This window comes from Psammomys obesus, unplaced genomic scaffold (genome assembly GCF_907164565.1).
Source record: "Psammomys obesus unplaced genomic scaffold, mPsaObe1.curated_primary_1811, whole genome shotgun sequence".
Lineage (NCBI taxonomy): Eukaryota > Metazoa > Chordata > Mammalia > Rodentia > Muridae > Psammomys > Psammomys obesus.
In genome coordinates this window covers 14,038,465-14,055,988 of record NW_026585895.1, presented here as the reverse complement: position 1 = coordinate 14,055,988, position 17,524 = coordinate 14,038,465, and the positions used below count along the sequence as shown (strand labels likewise).

At 46.8% G+C, this 17,524-nt stretch overlaps 1 protein-coding gene across 2 annotated transcripts in view; it reads left to right on the top strand.

Moving 5' to 3' along the window:
* Positions 1-17,524, top strand: part of Myo3b (myosin IIIB) — a 306,408-nt gene that overhangs the window by 203,881 nt on the left and 85,003 nt on the right. The window contains exon 28 of one of the 2 annotated variants that reach the window (XM_055600477.1): positions 13,605-13,713. In XM_055600477.1, the coding sequence (XP_055456452.1) occupies positions 13,605-13,713 (109 nt within the window). Of the gene's footprint in view, positions 1-13,604; positions 13,714-13,874; positions 13,905-17,524 lie in introns of both variants that reach the window. The other variant, XM_055600478.1, reaches the window with a different exon arrangement.

The window sequence follows — 17,524 nt, the reverse complement described above, 5'->3', positions numbered from 1 at the left end:
CACACACACACACACACACACACACACACACACACACACACACACACAGCAGGAATGACCAGCTCAACACAGCCATCCTGAGGTTAATTTCACTGAAGTTTCGATTCCATGGAGTGCATTTGTTTGTGTTTCTAGCTCTTGCCATGGACCCCTTTTATTTAATGACGTCGCTGAGATATGTTATATATATTTTAAAGAGCAGCCCTTGAAATTTAGAAAGCATTTGGCCTACATGTTGCTGCAGAGCAGCACAGAGTGAAATTTGTTTTCCTTTCATCTCCTTCCCTATAAAAGCAGCCCAGCTCAGCTTATCCCTTCCTTAGAACTTCCTCTCAGAATTCCCGATCTATTACAGCACATTCGAATACCAGCAACAAGCTGCCTTTTCATGCTGTCAACCTTTTTCATCTGAAATGTAAATTAATTCTAGCTGGTATGCCTTGACAGAGATCAAAGTCCGCATTAACCTTGCCTGCTTTCTGCTCCGGAGGACTGGGCGGCCACTGATAGGAGCCTCGGGCCCCACGATCCTGCCCTCCTCCAAGGCAGCCCTCGACAAGGAGCCACCCTTTCAAAGGCTCCGTGTTCTTTTCGTAAAGGACCACTGAGGAGGTACTTTAAACCAGACCCCGGATATCTGCCCAGCTAATTCTTGAGAGGTGAGCCCGCTGTGTTTAATTGTGGGCTCATCCCTGGGCTTCCTGGGGCTGAGTTAAGTGGCTAGCATCCTTGGTGTGAATCAGTGAGAGACAGGACTCCAGACTGGAAGCCTTTATCCCGCCCAGTAGGGTCTTTGAGGTAGGCGCATTTGCATTTTCAAAATAAACAGATGCCTTTCAAATACATGAGCTGGTGGTCTGGAGATCTCTCCTGGCCCAAAGGGTGCAGCAGACAGCAATCAAATGTTGGAGAGAAAACAGACTGAGAAAACACCCTAGGTGCCAGAGGACACGTTGTTTCCGGTGTGGCGTCTCTGTGCATGTCCGGGAGATCCTCTAGGACCTGTAGGAGCTGAGGAGGGGACATGGGAGCCAAGCTTTCTGTGCCGGTTTCCCTTTGGGGACTGGAAAACAACGTACAAATGTCAGTCACCTTGGCTTGTCTTGTTTTTATTATTGATTAATTCTGAGGAGGTGGGAGGTGGGAAGAGAGTGCTCTCTGTAAGAAAACCAGGAGAAAAAGGATGCACATACTAATAATCAGATAAATAGGACATTCCAAGTAAAAAAAAAAAAAAGTTATATTTATCCCACTACAAATCTATTACTTTTTGATTAGCTGTTGAGTTTCAGAAAAAAAAAAAAAAAAAAAAAAAAGCACAACATTTATTCCTCAATGACTAGTATCAAAAGAAATGACCCACAGGGAATTTTTCAAACATCTACAGTGCCAGTCTCATTCTTTGATTTTTTTTTTTTTTTAATTGCTCCGCTAATTCAGGATCCGTTTTTAGAACACCAAGTGCTGAGGGTGAAATGCTGTGTTGTAGGTAACGGTGGGTCCTTAGGAGTGAGAATAGAATTTTGAAATGTTTTCCAGGAAGAGCTGGCTTATCAGCTCTGCACTCCCCACCCCCAAATACACACACACACACACACACACACACACACACACACACACACACACGTGAGTGGGACGCAGTGCTGTGGAAACTGTTCTTTGCCACCATCTCACCATATCAGATTTCGTACCCCTCTCCATGGCCCTGCCAACAACATAGATGACCTCAGATGGATTGCCAGCGTGCCGGGACTATGGCCGCTTCTCTGGTGCCCTCCAAGGAGAGTGTTTTCACTAAGGGGCGCCTTGAGCCTGTGAATATGCATTCTAAGCCAGCTGCCTGTGAGGCCCTGCAGAATGGAACTGCTTCAAGGTGCCTTCCAGAAGGAAAAGCAAACATTGCATCCATATTGTTCGACCCTTCCTTGTAACAAGACCAGGTTCTAAGTGTTTAAAGTTACTCAAACCTTTAAGCTGCCTTTCGTTTTGTTTAGTTTTATTTTAAGACGGGGTCTCTTTATGTAGCCCCGGCTGTCCTGGAACTCAGTATGTACACCTGGCCAGCCTCAAACTCACAGAGAATGCCGGGATTAAAGGTGTGCACCACCACAACTAAACTGCCTCCTTTGTAGTTTTAAATAGTTTGGTGGTGGTGCACACTTGTCTGGAGGCTGAGCTTGCACTGCACGGTGAAACCCTGCCTTGGAATAAAATTTAATCTGGGCAGTGGTGACACAGACCTTTAATCGAAGCACTCAGGAGGTAAAGGCAGGTGGATCTCTGTGAGTTTGAGGCCAGCCTGGTTTACAGAGTGAGTTCCAGGATGGCCAGGGCTGCTATACTGAGAGATCCTGTCTAGATAGATAGATGATAGATAGATAGATAGATAGATAGATAGATAATAAATAGATGATAAAAACAAACTTAAAGAGTGTGTGTGTCTGGAGAGATGGCTCAATAGTTAAGAGTACTGGCTGCTCCTCCAGAGATTCAGTTCCCAACATCTATATGGCAACTGGTAATGGTCTATAACTCCAGTTCCAAAGGACCCAACAACCTTCTTCTGGCCTCCGTGAGCACAGCATGCATATGGTATACGATATACACTTGGGCAGGCATTGATGCACACAAAACAAAAGTAAAGAAAACCTCAAACAACAACGTAAAGGGCTTAGGACGGTGTGTCCCAGTGGCACTGAAACGCTGTTTCCTTCAGCTTCCGTGGTGTGGTGGAACACTGGATGATTGCAGCGATTTCTTTGCATTAGTGTTCCACGGATATCAGATTGTTAGGTGCAGGGAACCTTATTTCAAATCAGACTATTTCTATATTCATCCAGTTTTCATCTCCCGCTTGTCAAGCACTTTTCGTCTGGGCTGTCAGGATAAACAACAGGATTCCCTGGGCCATCAAATTCTCCAGCTCTGACACATGGGTCCAGGACATGTTTCCCCCAAAGGGATGCCATCTGAATGACTCATTAGAAGGGAGATCTAGAAAATCTAAAACAAAAGGTCTCTCTGTCCTCTGTGTACATGTGCCCTTATGTAAACCCAGGACTGTGTACAATGAACATATACAATTAAAGTTGAAAAGTCATTCCTCTAACCAAGGAAATCCACTGAAAGGACTCATGCACGGTCCCTGCAGGTGCAAACGATTGGGTCCATGTTATTTTTCATTTCAGTAAAGCTGTGTGGGAGGCTGTTGTTTACACACAGAACAGGAGAGGGAGAACCAATGAATGCACCATTAAGGGACACAGCCAGCAAGCAAGGCCTCTCTCCCTGCCTTCTGCATCCCTATTTACTGTCCTGCCCCTATTTCACTTTGTTTTGCCTTCTATTCTGTTTCTTAGAAACCCCCCTGGCTCTTTCACACAGACAAGCTGGAGTAGGGAGAGCACAGGTGTGAGAACAGACAGGCTCTTGGCCAGAGGGCAGGAAGCAGCTGCCTCCCCTCCCTAGCGTGCGCACCTGTATTCTCACAATAGAGAGAAACAGCTGGAGGGAAAAAAAAAATCACTGAGTGCACCTGGGCTGGAGATGCACCTTAAACTGCAGACTGTGCCATCGCCATCTTGTCCCCAGAATGGACAACCGGGGACAGAATGGGCGAGACCGGGGATGGGCTGCTCCATCTGTTCTCAAACCACTTGGCTGTCTCCCAACATATATACCAAGGCTTACTTGGGTAGCAAGCACCTGGATTTCTTTTGGGGAAGCCTTTGGGGAAGCCATTGGGGAGCCAGGAGCGACAGGACCTCCGGAAGCATGCAACCAAGTGGTTTGCATAGCTGAGAAGACCTGTGGATCCACCGTGACTCCGAGAAAGGTGTTCTTCTTAACCTCTCTGGAGTGCAGAATGCTAGTATCTTGTCGTAGCTTGGTTCAGCATACAGGAAACCATCCTTTGCTGTGAAGTAGAATTACGTTCCATGTTAGTGTGAAACAGACCATACTGCAGGATAGCTGTGTTTTCCTTGTGTCCAGGAGGGATGCAGTAAAGTCACTGTGGGCTGGTGGGTGATGTTGCTGACGTGAGACTTTGGTTTCTCATTCGGTCCTCCGACACTCAAGGTAAGAGGCCCCCTGTGGCCAGTGCCTGGTGAGGTGGAGCCTGTTTTCTTTACTGTGGACCTTGTAGAGAACACAGAGTCTTGACTGCAGAAGAGGTTCATCTTCGCCACTGGACACTGTCTGAGCCAACATTTCTTTTCTTTTCTTTTTGGTTCTACTATTTTTATTTTTTTTCCTCCACTTATTTAATCTCTTTACAGCCTGAACGAAGTCCCTTCCCTCCTCTACTCCCAGCTCCACCCTACGGCCCCCTCCCCACTTCGAATCTTCTCAAAGAAGGGGAAGACCCCTTGGGTTCCATCCCACCCTGGCATACCAAGTCACAGTAGGGTTAAGTACATCCTGTTCCACTGAGGCCAGACAAGGCAGCCCAGCTAAGGGAAAGGGATCCAAAGGCAGGCATCAGAGTCAGAGACCTCCCCCTACTCCCCTTGTTAGGGGACCCACATGATGACCAACCTGCACATCTGCCACATATGTGTAAGAGGCCTGGGCCCAACCAATGCATGCTCTTTGGCTGGTGGTTCAGTCTCTGAGCCATGGGCCCAGGTCAGCTCACTCTGTAGGTCTTCTGTGGTGTCCCGACCCCTCTAGCTCCCTCCATCTTTCTGCCCATTCTTCTACTCCCTGAGCTCAGCCCATTGCTCAAGCCAACATTCTTATGACTGACCAGGAGACACTCAAGTTGTCTTTATGCTGTCTTTACTTATTTTTTTCCATGGAGAAACATAAAAAGTGTTAGCATATCCTTTGACTTCCATCAGTTGGTTAGGCTGTATCCACACAGTGGTAAAAGCCTGGAGAGGAGCTGTGTGATGGCCTGAATAAGCAGACTTGGTTTTAGCTTGGGATTTTGATCAAAAGATCTCTGTGGATAGAGTCAAAGTTTGTGTCCCCTTGAACAGATGTGTGCTTCAAGCACAGAGTTTGGATAAATGAGCCCCTCTTACGTGTTTTATGAGTTGAAGCATGGTTTTGTGGCCCCTTTCACTCAGGAAAGGCCCCTTTCCTGCCTTTGTTTCCATCTTGGCCATTGCTTATGGATGTGCAACCAGTCAAAACTTTGCAAAAAGTTAAAATCTTATCCTATGTATATGGAATTCAAAGTAGAAACAGCGGCTATTGTTAAACCTCAGATTTGCCCAAGAAAAACCAACTCCACCATTTTGGGCCAAACTTAAAGCAAGGTTTCTTAAATATTAAATACTCATCAAGTAATCAACTTTGGTCGGGACCTTTCCATGTAATTTCCCAGCTGGAATGGCCCTGAACCACGGGTTTCAGGGGCATATAAGGACAAACCAAAGGACAGGTCACCAAACTTTCCCATGAGGCTTTGTTATTTTCCAAGAACTATAATTCCCAGAATTCCAGGAAGTTACATGGTCCCTGGGCAGGTGGGGCTTACAGGTTAATTTTGGGCATTACCATATCCCATCATTTGTCATAGCGTTTGTCATAGAAAGTTATTTGTATATGTGCTATGTAGAGGTACATGTCTGTATGTAGGCGCACTCTCCTCTGTGGGTGTGTGTATGAGGGTGTATGGGTGGGTGTGGGCCAGCTGGTGATGGCAAATACTTTTTCTTAATTGCTCCTCTATTTCTTCCTCCTTCTTTTATTATTATTATTATTATTATTATTATTATTATTATTATTAGTTGTTGTTGTTGTAATAGTAGTTGTATTGTTATTTGTTTTTTAGAGACAGGATTTCTCTGTGTAGCCCTGGCTGTCCTGAAACTCGCTCTGTAGACCAGGCTGAACTCAAACTCACAGAGATCCACCTGCGCCTGCCCCTGCCTCCCATGTGCTGGGATTAAAAGCATGCACCACCACCACCCAGCTCCCCATCTTATTTTTTGAGGCAAAGTTCTCTCAGTAACTCTGGAGAGTGCTGCTTCAGCTAGACTGACTTGGCATTGAGTTTCAGGGACCCACCTGTCTCAGCCATCCTTCAGCCTCACCTTCCCCACACTCCGTCATGTGTAGAGAAAATGATTTAGCCTCAGGGTCTTGGTTTTATCATCTATGAAATGGGTCTTAAGGTCCGATTCTCAGGGCTGCTGTGAAGATGATGAAAAGTGCAAAGTTTCTCTGCCCCCATCGGATGGAAGGTAGTGAGTGTTCCCTAGCTGAACCCCTGCCCTGGCTCTCTGACTTCCTGAAGGGGAGGGAAGCCTGTGAGAATCTCAGAATTCTAAGGTGAACACAGTAATATCAGAACTTCAAAAGCCTTCCCTACTTTCAGAGAAAAATAGTACCTGTCATCCACAAATATGGTTACAATAACATCTTTATGAAGGAGAGCATTTCTGAGTTTTAACTTACGCCTGGATTATCCAACAGAGAAAAATGAGCACAGAGCAGTGCCATGACCAATTTCAAGTGTTTTTCTTTTTATCTCTGCTGTGAGCCTCATGGTAGTAAAAGCTACTGTGGCTCTGAACACCATTTTACCACCTTGGCTTCAGGCCCTTTTCACAGCCTGTTCTGGAAGCTGGCTACTTACTCTTTCTAGTTTTCTGCAAAGCCAGAGATTCTAGAGGCTGGGAGTTAAAATATCACCCAAATTGGTTGAGGCTGGTGTGGAAAGCAAGTTGCCACTCTGAAGCACCGGAGGAACTCTGTGTGCTGATCACGTTTAACCCACAGTGACGGGTGATTGGCAGCATAACAGCCGAGTGACAGCCATTTGGCCAGCAGTTCAAACCTCAGCTCGACGAGCCATCGCCGGTCCTTGTTTGATTTGCTGTGGCTGTGAAGTCTAAATCCTCGCCAAGAACAGAGGTGGAGGCAAGGATGACAGCTGGTAGCCATTCTCGTCGATAAAGTTGTGATGGTTGTGATGTACAAGAGACCAGAGCTAATTTCACAGACCTTGAGCCAACTGCTTAGTGTCAAAACCAGCTATGGCCAACGATGCAAACAGGCCCTTGTCAGCAGCCCTCTCCCCCGCCATGCTCCTGCCTCCTGGCCAGCCAAAGGTAGGTTAGGTCCTGTTTTTCCAGGAATAGGTCCAGCTTGAGGAAAAAGAGGACCTCCTCCTTTAATTTGAACAGCTTCTTGACAGTCTTACGACCGCACAGCTTAATACAGTAAAACTGAGTTTGATAAGGTTGGGCTGACGCACACAGGCTGCTAGCACATCTCCTCCACAGCTGGGAAAATGCAGATTTCCAGAAAGCTCCTTCCTGGGCCTTTTGTTGATCTTCCCACTGGCCGATGGGCTTTCTGTCTCTTGCAGTTTTGCTCTTTCCAGAATGTTCTGTACACGGAGTTGCACCACGCACAGACTCTAGATTGCAGCATGTCTCCCTTGGCATTCGCCTTTGAAGTTCATCTGAGTCACTGTGCCCCTCGAGGGCTCCTCCTTTTGTAAGCAGGACCCCTGGGTCTGGCCCGTCACACTTTCCTTCTGCTCCTCCGCTGAAGGACATTTAGGCTGTTTCTTGGTGACCACAAATAAAGCTGCTACAAACATCCATGCTTTATCTTTTTTTTTTTTTTTTTTTTTTAAGTTATAGGAAGTAAATAATTTTACCTTGTAGAAAAATCAGAACTATGTGAGCCAGAAACAAACAAACAAACCCCAGGGGGGAAAACATTCCAAGAGGTGGGAGTTGTTTAACCAGCACAGGAGTGTGTTAGGGTCTGACATCCTGTACTTTTGCATGGTAATGTATTCGGTTTACATAAAACTCTTTACTTGGCCTTCCTTCCCCTAATTCTCCTCGGGGGAACCTGTGAGGAGCCCTAGTGCGGTTATGCCCGGTGGGACACGTCCTGTCATCAGGAATTCCCAGCTCCTGGTCTGCTGTCCTTTCCCCCACTTTCTCAACACCCATGTAGAACATTCTGGTAGGTGTCAAGGAAACAACAGAAGAAACCTGTGGGTTGTCTGGGACAAAACTTAGTGGTGGCACATGAGCGTAGCATGTGCGAGGCTCTGGGTTTGCTTGTTAGTGCCACAAAGAAATGTTTTTCCTATCAACTGACACTCCTGTCCTAAGTCGAAGAGGGACGCCGAGCTAGCCCATGAGCACCACTACAAGAAGGCCACCCTTGCAGTCAGGGAATAAATCACAAGAAATAAATCCAGCCACAGGTCAAACAAGAATGACAGGCTGAAGAGAACGGAAGGGCTGTTCCTCAGAGTGCGGAGGGAAGGGGCCGACTTCAGAGGTCCATGTTCAAATGTCTAGAATAAGAGAAAGCCCTTCCTCTACGCCTCCAGCATTTGGTAAAGCAGGTCCAGGTTGGGCTTTCTTTGAGCCTAAAGTTTAACTGGGATAAGGGTCAGCATGAAGAATCAAAGCAGGGGACGCTTTCCAAGGCCTGAAACGGCTGCATTAATTCTGCGGGCTGAGGCTGAAGGCTAGGAGTTTTAGTGGCGAGCTGGGGATGGGGGCATCTGTGAGATCACTCTTCTTGAAGATAAGGATTAGACTTTCTTGGGTTGCTTTTGATTGCAATTGCCTGTGCGACCTCCCACAAGGTGGCTGCTGACCAGCTGTCACTCCAGGAAGGACGAGCTCTGGCTCCTTGTGCAATCTGCCACCCCTTCCCAGGGGCAGCGCTGCCCTGGCTTTTGAGCCTTGAGTTTAAGCACTTTCTCTGCTAGGGACAGTGACAACTTTTGCCCAAGCCTTTAGGACAGCATTAGCATGAAAGACCATGGGCAGGCCTGGATTTCTGCTTCAATTTATAAGAGAGAGAGATTATTTATTATTCTCAAGCATTTAAATAAGGAGGGAATTAAAGAATTCAGACTTAGGGCAAAATTATTTGCGCTCTAACCCTGGCCATCTGCCGCATGATGTTGGGCAAGTCATTTTAAAACTACATGTATCTCCTTGTATGCTCACGGCCCTGTCATGCCACGGCTCATGTGGAGATCAGAAGACAACTTGTGGGAGTCACATGAGCCCTGAGGATGGAACTCCGCTTGTCTAGCACAGGGACAGGTGCCTGCTAAGCCATCACACTGCTCCTAGACACGTCATTTAATGCCCTTTACCCTCAGATTCACCAACTAACTAATGTGAGAATAATATTGGTTTCTGTCGTTCCAGATTACTATTCAGATCACCTGAGTTAATTTTATAAAGGTAGCAGAACACTGTTGGGGTCATAGTAATGCATTCATTTGTTTGTTAGGTTAAAGCATCCTTGTTCATATCCTTATCTTTTCTTCCTAATTTCCAGCCACCCGAACCTGTCCCTACCAGGCCAGATCCCTACTGGTTGGATCCGCCTGATCTTTTCCTTCTAGTGATTTCGATCCTTGCCACCTGTCACCAACCCCTGTTTTAGAAGCTGAGAGGGAATAAGTTACAGTTCTAGACTGGGCATTAGTTTCCTGCCACAGCAGAGCAGATTATCACAAACCCGGTGACTGAAGGCAACAAAAATGTATCCTGTCACAGTTTTGGAGCTTAGGAGTTCAAAACCAAGGTGTCACGAGGTGGCTTTTACTAGAACCCGTGAGGGGAAACCCTCCCACCTACCCTGTATGTGCATGTGTGTGTTTGTGTGTGTGTGTGCACATTTGCATATGTGTGTGTATAAAATGTGTGTGTGTATGCATGAAATGTGAATGTGTGTACACATGTTTGTATATCTGTGTGTATAAAATGTGTACATACATGTATGCATGTGTATATATGCATAAAATGTGAAGGTGTGTGCATGTGTGTGTATGTGTGTGTGTGTGTGTGTGTGTGTGTGTGTTTCATATGCTTGCTGGCACACAGTGGTCCATGCGTTTCCAACATGTGTTACTGGTTTTTCTCTAAGAGGAATGCCCTCTCTGGTCACCACTCAACAGCTTCTCTGTGTAACCCCTTGCCCATCTGTGTCTCCTGGCGCTGGAGCCCGGTTGAGTGTGCAGCTTTGTTTCTGTCACTGTGATTAAACACCCTGACAAATGGCAACTCCAGACAGAAGAGGTTTCTTTCAGGTCACATTTCCAGGTTCCAGCCCGTCCCCTCGGGGAAGTTATATCGGCAGGAGCTTGAGACGGCTGGTCACATCAGAGCCACCCCAAAGGCAGGAGAATGAATGCAGGCGTGTGCTGTTGGTGTCTACCTCTCCAGACAGTCCAGCACTTAAACCCTCGGAGCCGTACTGCCCACGCTTAGGCATGGTCCTCTCACTCACCAATGGCAGTTAAGACAATCCCAGCAGATGTGCCCACAGGACATTCTTCCTGTGTGACCCTAGGTTCTGTCACGCTGACAGTTACTACCGGCCACCACAGATACCCTCCTTGAAACCACTGACACTCAAGTGCCTTCCCGTTTTGTTTCAATATGATCTAGTAGATGCTGAGCTCAGAGCTCCAGGGAACCATGCACGACTCACAGAGCTCGGGCTGATTCAGGACCTCGTTACTTCCTTAAGCCAGAATCGCTGAGGTGAGCCGTGCCTGCTGACGCCTCAGCCACCCGCTGTGCACCGGCCCAAGTCCATCACTTGGTGAACATTCCTGCCGCTCACGTTCATAATTGTATTTCCTATTACGTCACTGGTCTAAGGTTTTGAACCTGACACTTTCACCTAAAATGGGTGACCTTGTTTCTCTCTTCTGCTTCCTGTTTCCATCTCCCCCATCTTTTTGTTTGAGGATCCATTTGCCAGACAGCTTCCGGGGCCATCCCAGCTTGCACCAGGATGCCCTTAAATACTTAACAGCTTGGGGTCTCGCTTTGAACTCGAGGGATTGATCTTCCTCATCTCCTTAGATGGTGATCCCTCTATAGGCAAGGCTGGGGATGGAGAGGCAGACTTCATCTAAACTTTATTAGAAATATTTTCTAAGTTTTCTGTTTGGTTTTTATACTTCAAATAACTCCTGGAATCAATATTTTGATGACTGAAGTGTAAATGAATAAGAAACATGGAATGAGTTTTCCCTTCAATTACACGAAGGGAAATTCTGTAAGTTTTCACCTGAAAGCAAGGCAAGTGCTGAGCCTCAGGGGAAGCTCTGCTGCCCTTCTTGGTCATGGTCCTGGACCTTGCCATCCTCACTGCCTTTCTTTGTAATTTTTGCCTTTGGGGGTTGCTATTAAACTGTTATTTTCCCTTTTTAAAATTAAGGTTTCCAAATAGGTACAAACCACTAGCCTGCAATCCCAGCTCTCCACACAGGCAGTGCTGTTTTCTAGCCCTTGGTGCTCCTGAATTGGGCCCAAGAGCAGGGTAAAAGTTCATTGTGAGTTTTTCCTTCTGTCTCCCTCTCTTTATTCATTCATCCATCTCTCCATCCCTCCTTTCCTTTCTTTTCTGTCAGAGTGTGTGTGCGAGTGCGCTTGTGTGACAGGATCTCATGTACTCCAAGCTAACTAAGAACTCAACTATATAGCTGAAAAAAAACAAAACAAAACAAAACAAAAAAACAACCAACAACTTTGAACTTCTGACCCTCCATTTCTCCTTACCGAGTGCTAGGATTACGGGTACTGGCCTCCAGGCCCACTCTTGAGCAGGGCTGAAGCTCAACCCTGGGGCTTCATGCTGGCCAGGCAGGTGCTTCAGCCACCCAGCTGTATCCTCAGCCCAGTTAAGGCAATTTTCCTTCAGAACAAAGAAAAGAAATATATTTGTGCCTGAGAACAAGCTCTCTTTTTTCAATTCTTCTTTTCATGTCAATTTTTTCTTTTATGGCGTTTTCCCTGCCATGACATGTGAGTTGGAGCCAAACAATCTTGAAGAGGGGAGATGTGTCTGGAACCCCAACTGGAGGAATTTATCAGTCAAGAGAACGAAGGTGGCAAGGCAGGAAATCAGTTAATGGAATGCCGAGGGGCTTTGCGCTATAGCTCTTCATTTCTGCTTTCTTTCTTCCTTTAAAACAAACAAACAAACAAACTTCATTTTCACTGATTATGATGCTTTTTGTGTCATAGTAAGATATAATAATGTTCCATTAAGATTTCTTTCTTCATCCTTTTGGCATTTGTACAATAGCAATAATAACGACAACAGATGGTTTTATCCACAACAAATAACCCAAAGAATTACATTTGTTCCACACAGAGATATTTATTTTGAAGGGAAGAAGCTAGCAATCTAAAGCAAGAGCACAGCTTTCCCCCAGTAGACGTGAGGAAAGTAATTGAATCTATATTTCTCTCTCTTTTTTCTATTCTTTATTTCTGTCATGTTGTGTGTCTTATCTTCGTAACAGTTTTCCCTTTTTTGCTTGTTTTTTTTCGAGACAGGGTCTCACTGTGTAGCCTTGGCTGTCCTAGAACTTGCTCTGTAGACGAGGCTGGCCTCGAACTCACAGAGATCCACCTGCCTCTGCCTCTCAAGTGCTGGGATTAAAGGCGTGTGCTGCCACACCTGGCATCATAACAGTTTTCAACTTGGGTGTCTTACCTTACTATGCGGCAATGGCCACATTTTGGTTTGGTTGTCGTATTTTGGTTTGGTTGTTTCTAGACTTTCTAAAATGAAAATAGTGAAAGTAAATAGCAAGTAGGTGTGGAGCCTCTTCCCTTCCCTAGTTGATTGACAGTAAGCAATGGCGACTGTCATTTTTTAGTTCTGGCCATGTATTAAATTATCTGGGAATCTCTTTTTAATTGGTGCCAGTTTCAACACAGGGTCAGTTGTAGAATCTCTTGAGGGTGGGATCAGGCTCTGTTTAAAACATCCCTGTGTGGTTCTAGTGCAACTCCAGCATTAAAACTCATTGACCGGAAACAGAGCTTCATACCTCAACAAGGATCAGGGTCAAAGGGAGAGCTTGATCAAAACAGCTCTGCAGGCCCACGAGGTCCTCAAAATTGCCCTGTGGTGCTGGTTGGGGACCCACAGGTCATTCAGAGACTGACCTGAAGCTGACTCGAGGGTCAGTGGAAAATAGAGTCAGGCCTGATTAGTCATGGCTGCCACCATCACAGGAAGGAGGGACTGTGGCTCCCTTTGTTAAGAAACTCATCAGGTGGGCTGGAGAGATAGGTTGAGAGCACTGGCTGCTCTTCCAGAGGTCGTGAGTTCAATTCCCAGCAACCACATGGGGGCTCCCAACCATCTAATGAGATTTGGTGCCCTCTTCTGGCCTGCAGGCATACATGCAGGCAAAATACTGCATACATGATAAATATATCTTTAAAAAAAAAAAAAAAGAAATTCATCAGGTGACTGCTTGTGTAGCAATGTGGAAACGGCCACCTCTGGTTGGCTTAACTATGTCTACGGTGCTCTTCTAGCTATCCCACCCTGCGTGGGACCTGGAACCTTCACCCATTGTATGTATCTAATGCCAGAAAGTCGTAGCTTGTATTCCTAAGAGCTACTTTAATCTCATCTGTGGGCTGGGACCTAACACTGAGCAAGACCTAGAGTCCCCGAACACGCTTGATTTAACGGCATACCCTATAAGTCTGCAGATGGCTAGGGGGATGCTCTGACCCAAAGAAAGGAGCTGTGGAGAGCATTGACAGGCAACAGAGCTCAGCCCTTCAACCTTGCCCTTTGACCTCTAAGCACTGACATTTTTTTTTTTTCAGTCCTCCAAACCGCTCCTGGTCAGAAAAGCTGCCCAGATTCAGAAGCAGAACCCAACAATGGTCATGAAGAGACTCCAAGTAACTTCCCTGCTGAAGCTGGCAGAGACTGGTGAGTTAGCCCTCTCACTCTCTCTTCCTACCCTCCTCTTTTCTTTCTTTACAATAGTGTCTCCCATAGCCGAGACTGACCTCAAATTCAGAATGTAGTCAAGGATGGCTCTGAACTTCTGATGCTCCTGACTTCATCCCCCACGTTCAGGGATTTTTAAGTATGCACCACCACATCTGGTTTACACACCAGTGCCTGGGTAAAAACCAGAGCTCCGTGCCACAAGAGGGCATTAAATCCCTAGGACTGGAGTCACAGACGGTTGTCAGCTTCCATGTGGTTGCTGGGAACTGAAGCCAGGTCCTCTGGATGAGCAGCCAGTACTCTTAACCATTGAGCTATCACTCCCATGCTGCTGCTGAGGGCCAGGTCTGGCTCTGTGACCCTCTATCAGCAAGGGTCTGTGTTAATGTCTGGGGCGCACATCACCACTCAAGGCCGTGGGGATGTCCCTGGCTTGTGCTGCCACTTGGGACCATGCCAGTATCCAAGGGCTGTGCAGAGCTAGCCCCGCCCCTCACTGGCTATGGCACCAGGAGAACAGTCGGCACCTCACCGGGGCAGCACAGTAGAGCTGGCCCTCAGGGCAGGAGCATAGGAGAGCTGGACCCAGCCCTCATCTATCACGTGGTGGCATGGGCAAGGGAGACGGGCCACCCTGCTTCTCGCCCCTTGCCACCTGCCCAGCTGTGAAACTTAGCCCTAGAGACCTCAGGATCTTTCTGATCCGATCTTCAGGGCAAACTTCTAACATTCCTTCTCTCAGGAGAGTCTCCCAGGCTGCAGCTAAAGGCAGGAGGACAACTGAAGTTTTCAGTCCACAGTAAAAGCTAGCATGCAGCTCCATTCAGTGAGGAAAGAAGAGCCAGGAGGAGTTCACAGGAAGAGCCAGACATGATGAGCCATAGGAGGGAGATGAGGCCAGCTGGGGAGCGTGGAGGCCATCTCTGCAGTCCCAGCCAGTGCCCAGCACTGGCTCAGGCTCTTCCCATGTGTATTCCACAGAGCTGACACACTTGTAGTTTGCAGGCGGCATCGCCCCGTTCTGGATGAGGAAGCTGATGGCTGACTCAGACACCAGTACAGTGATGTGCGTGGCTGCGGGATAGTATGCATGAGGTCGGCACTTGATCCCTGGCACTACAAAACTTGAAACAGAAGTAGACAATTAATGAAGAGAAAGGGGAAATTTTGAATTTCTAGGTTAGCTTTATCGGCTTTCCTATTGGCTGCCCTCCATCAGCCAGTGTGGATCGTGCCGTGCCAGGAGGGCTAAGGGGAAGATCTGAGGTCTGATCTAGAACCACTATCTCCGGTAGCAGCAATACCTAACACCTACTTATCATTAACATCTTCCTGGGTAAGTGCTCTGCAGACAGTAAATTGCTCAAGCAGTGGATGAACAGCACAGACTGGCATTTCTACCGTTTAGAGATTTTAAATTCTCCAGATGCCAAATTATTACTCCAGGCTTTCCCCGTTCTATCCATGTTGTGTCTTTGCTTGCCATGGCTCAAACCTTAAATCACAAGCAGCTAAGGAATATATCATGACTGGCATAAAACTGTCACTCTTAGATTGATGGAGAACTTTCCAGCACCCAGTTCCTAGTTGATAGCCCCATGAGAAAGGCGCTCCCACCCCTGTGTGATGAGGTGGGTCAGTTTAGCATGAGAGAAGCCATACTTGGCCTGAAAGCGGGAGTCAGTAGGTGCAATGTGGCATTTCGGCTCCATTTTCTGTGTGAACCAGTGATGACAGAATTAAAAAAAAAAAAAAAGTGTTTCTGGGTTTTGGGCCTTGCTTGAATGATGGGAACCCTCCCATCAAAATGCTTCACTGTGGACATGTCAGGGTGACTGGAACATCCGTGGCTCAGGCAGCTAGAGGAGAGCTGAAACCTCACAGGAGGGGAATACGGGCACACGTTTCCTCTGTGTGTCACCCTTGTGGCTCTGCGGCTGGGAGCCAAACAGGCTGACCTCAGGATTCACAAGGCAGAAAAGCAACCTCGAAGTCATCAGGGCCAACCGTGGGCCAGATTTTCATGTGGCCTGTGAGGTACAGATTGCCACAATGCTACAGTGTGGGGAGCCCATTGTGGGAATATGTAGCAGCACTGAGGACTAAAGAGAATAAGCTTAAATCCAGCAGATTTCCCACCGCAGTGGCCTACCTGGTAGATTCACCTGTTAGAGCAAGAAGAAAAATGGGGGCACGGGGGAGAAGAAAGATTACCGTGCGGAAGCTATGGTAATCTGCTTAGGAGGTAACCATGATGTGGTAAATGCTGTCTGTGTGTTACCTTATTTGAGTAGAATGAGAATGAGTATTGGTAGCAGCCCTGGGTTCAAATCTTAGTTCATCCATTAACAAGTTTAAATGTGTTTGGCGCGTTCCTTCCTTTCTCTGAACTTTAAAATCCTAGACTGCAGGAGGGGGGACGGCTAGGGGGGCCAGAGAAAATCTCTAGGAAGGAGCAAGCAAGGAGCTCGACACAACAACAAAGGCTGCTGAGTTGCTGGTCATGGTGACAGAAGTATTAGCAATCATGGTGGTGACATCGGCACTTAAAGCTGATGTAGAGAGGGACAAGGCCTCTCTGCTGCAGCCCTAGAATTATCCTCCAAGGTGAACACTGAGATTTCCAAAGCTGTACACTTGTTGGCAGATGTTTGCTCTCTGCTTTAACCTGGACGCCAAACTTCATTTGTATTTCTGGTTGTGACTCAGGGGTAAGTCCCGGGATGACTTCAGGCCCTGGACTCAGCCTTGCTCTCGGAGCCCGGATGTGACTAAACATACATGGCCAGAAAGCCTAACCTGCAGAGCTTCGTTGTTAGAATGAGTTTTTAAAGCTATTAATTGGTCACATTTATTTCCAAAACCTTTGAAGCTAGGAATTTTATCACCAGCTGAAAGGGCTTCAAGGAAAAAAAAAAAAATCTGTTTTGCATTATATTTTTCCTTGTGGATTTGCTTATGGCTGTACATAAATATTTATCTGAACTATTTCAACAAACCCTAAATCATCAGTGATCCTTCTGCAGAGGACCCTTTTAGAAGATTTGTGTATGTCAAGAATGTCAGCAATCCCTTTATAGTACCAGATTCCAAGGACCAGAAACCCTTTGTGCGAATACTTGGAACGGTTGTGAGGTTTTCATCATGTCTTGTACTTTTCGCGCATCTCTTCATGCTAGTCCTCTGGATAGGATTACCCTGCCTGGCTGTTCTGTACCTGTTGATGTTCACACATCCTTCAAAGCCTCAGCCCTGTGGCACTTCCTCCAGGGAGGAAAGCAGAAGAGTGCCGCGGACAGGAGACAGAGCAGGCTACGGTCCAGCCGTGGGATGTGTGGGGGCTACTCCGGGGACAGTGAAGGGTCCAGTGGGAAGAGGGCCAGTGGGAAGTGGGAGGAAGCCTTTGGCTATATGGCGGGTATGGCGGGTAGACATTTTGCTGCTTACACTCACAGTATTTTTCAGCTTGTGATTAGTTTCTAACAAACAAAGTTAGAAATATTTCATGAAAGAACTCAGATTCCTGATAGGCTGATAGTGTTCAGAGCATCCAATGCTGAGGTGTTGCAGCTCCCGCCTGCTGCTCCGCTCAACCTTGCTTGGCCATGCCGGCAGCTGCATTGGGATGCTGCGCTCTGTGCCCTGGGGCCTCAGCCAGTCAGAGGAGACAACTCAACCTACTGACTGAGTTAGACTGTCTGTCCAGGTCTGTGTCCAGCTAGCTCGTATATATATATATATATATATATATATATATATATATATATATATATATATATATATATAT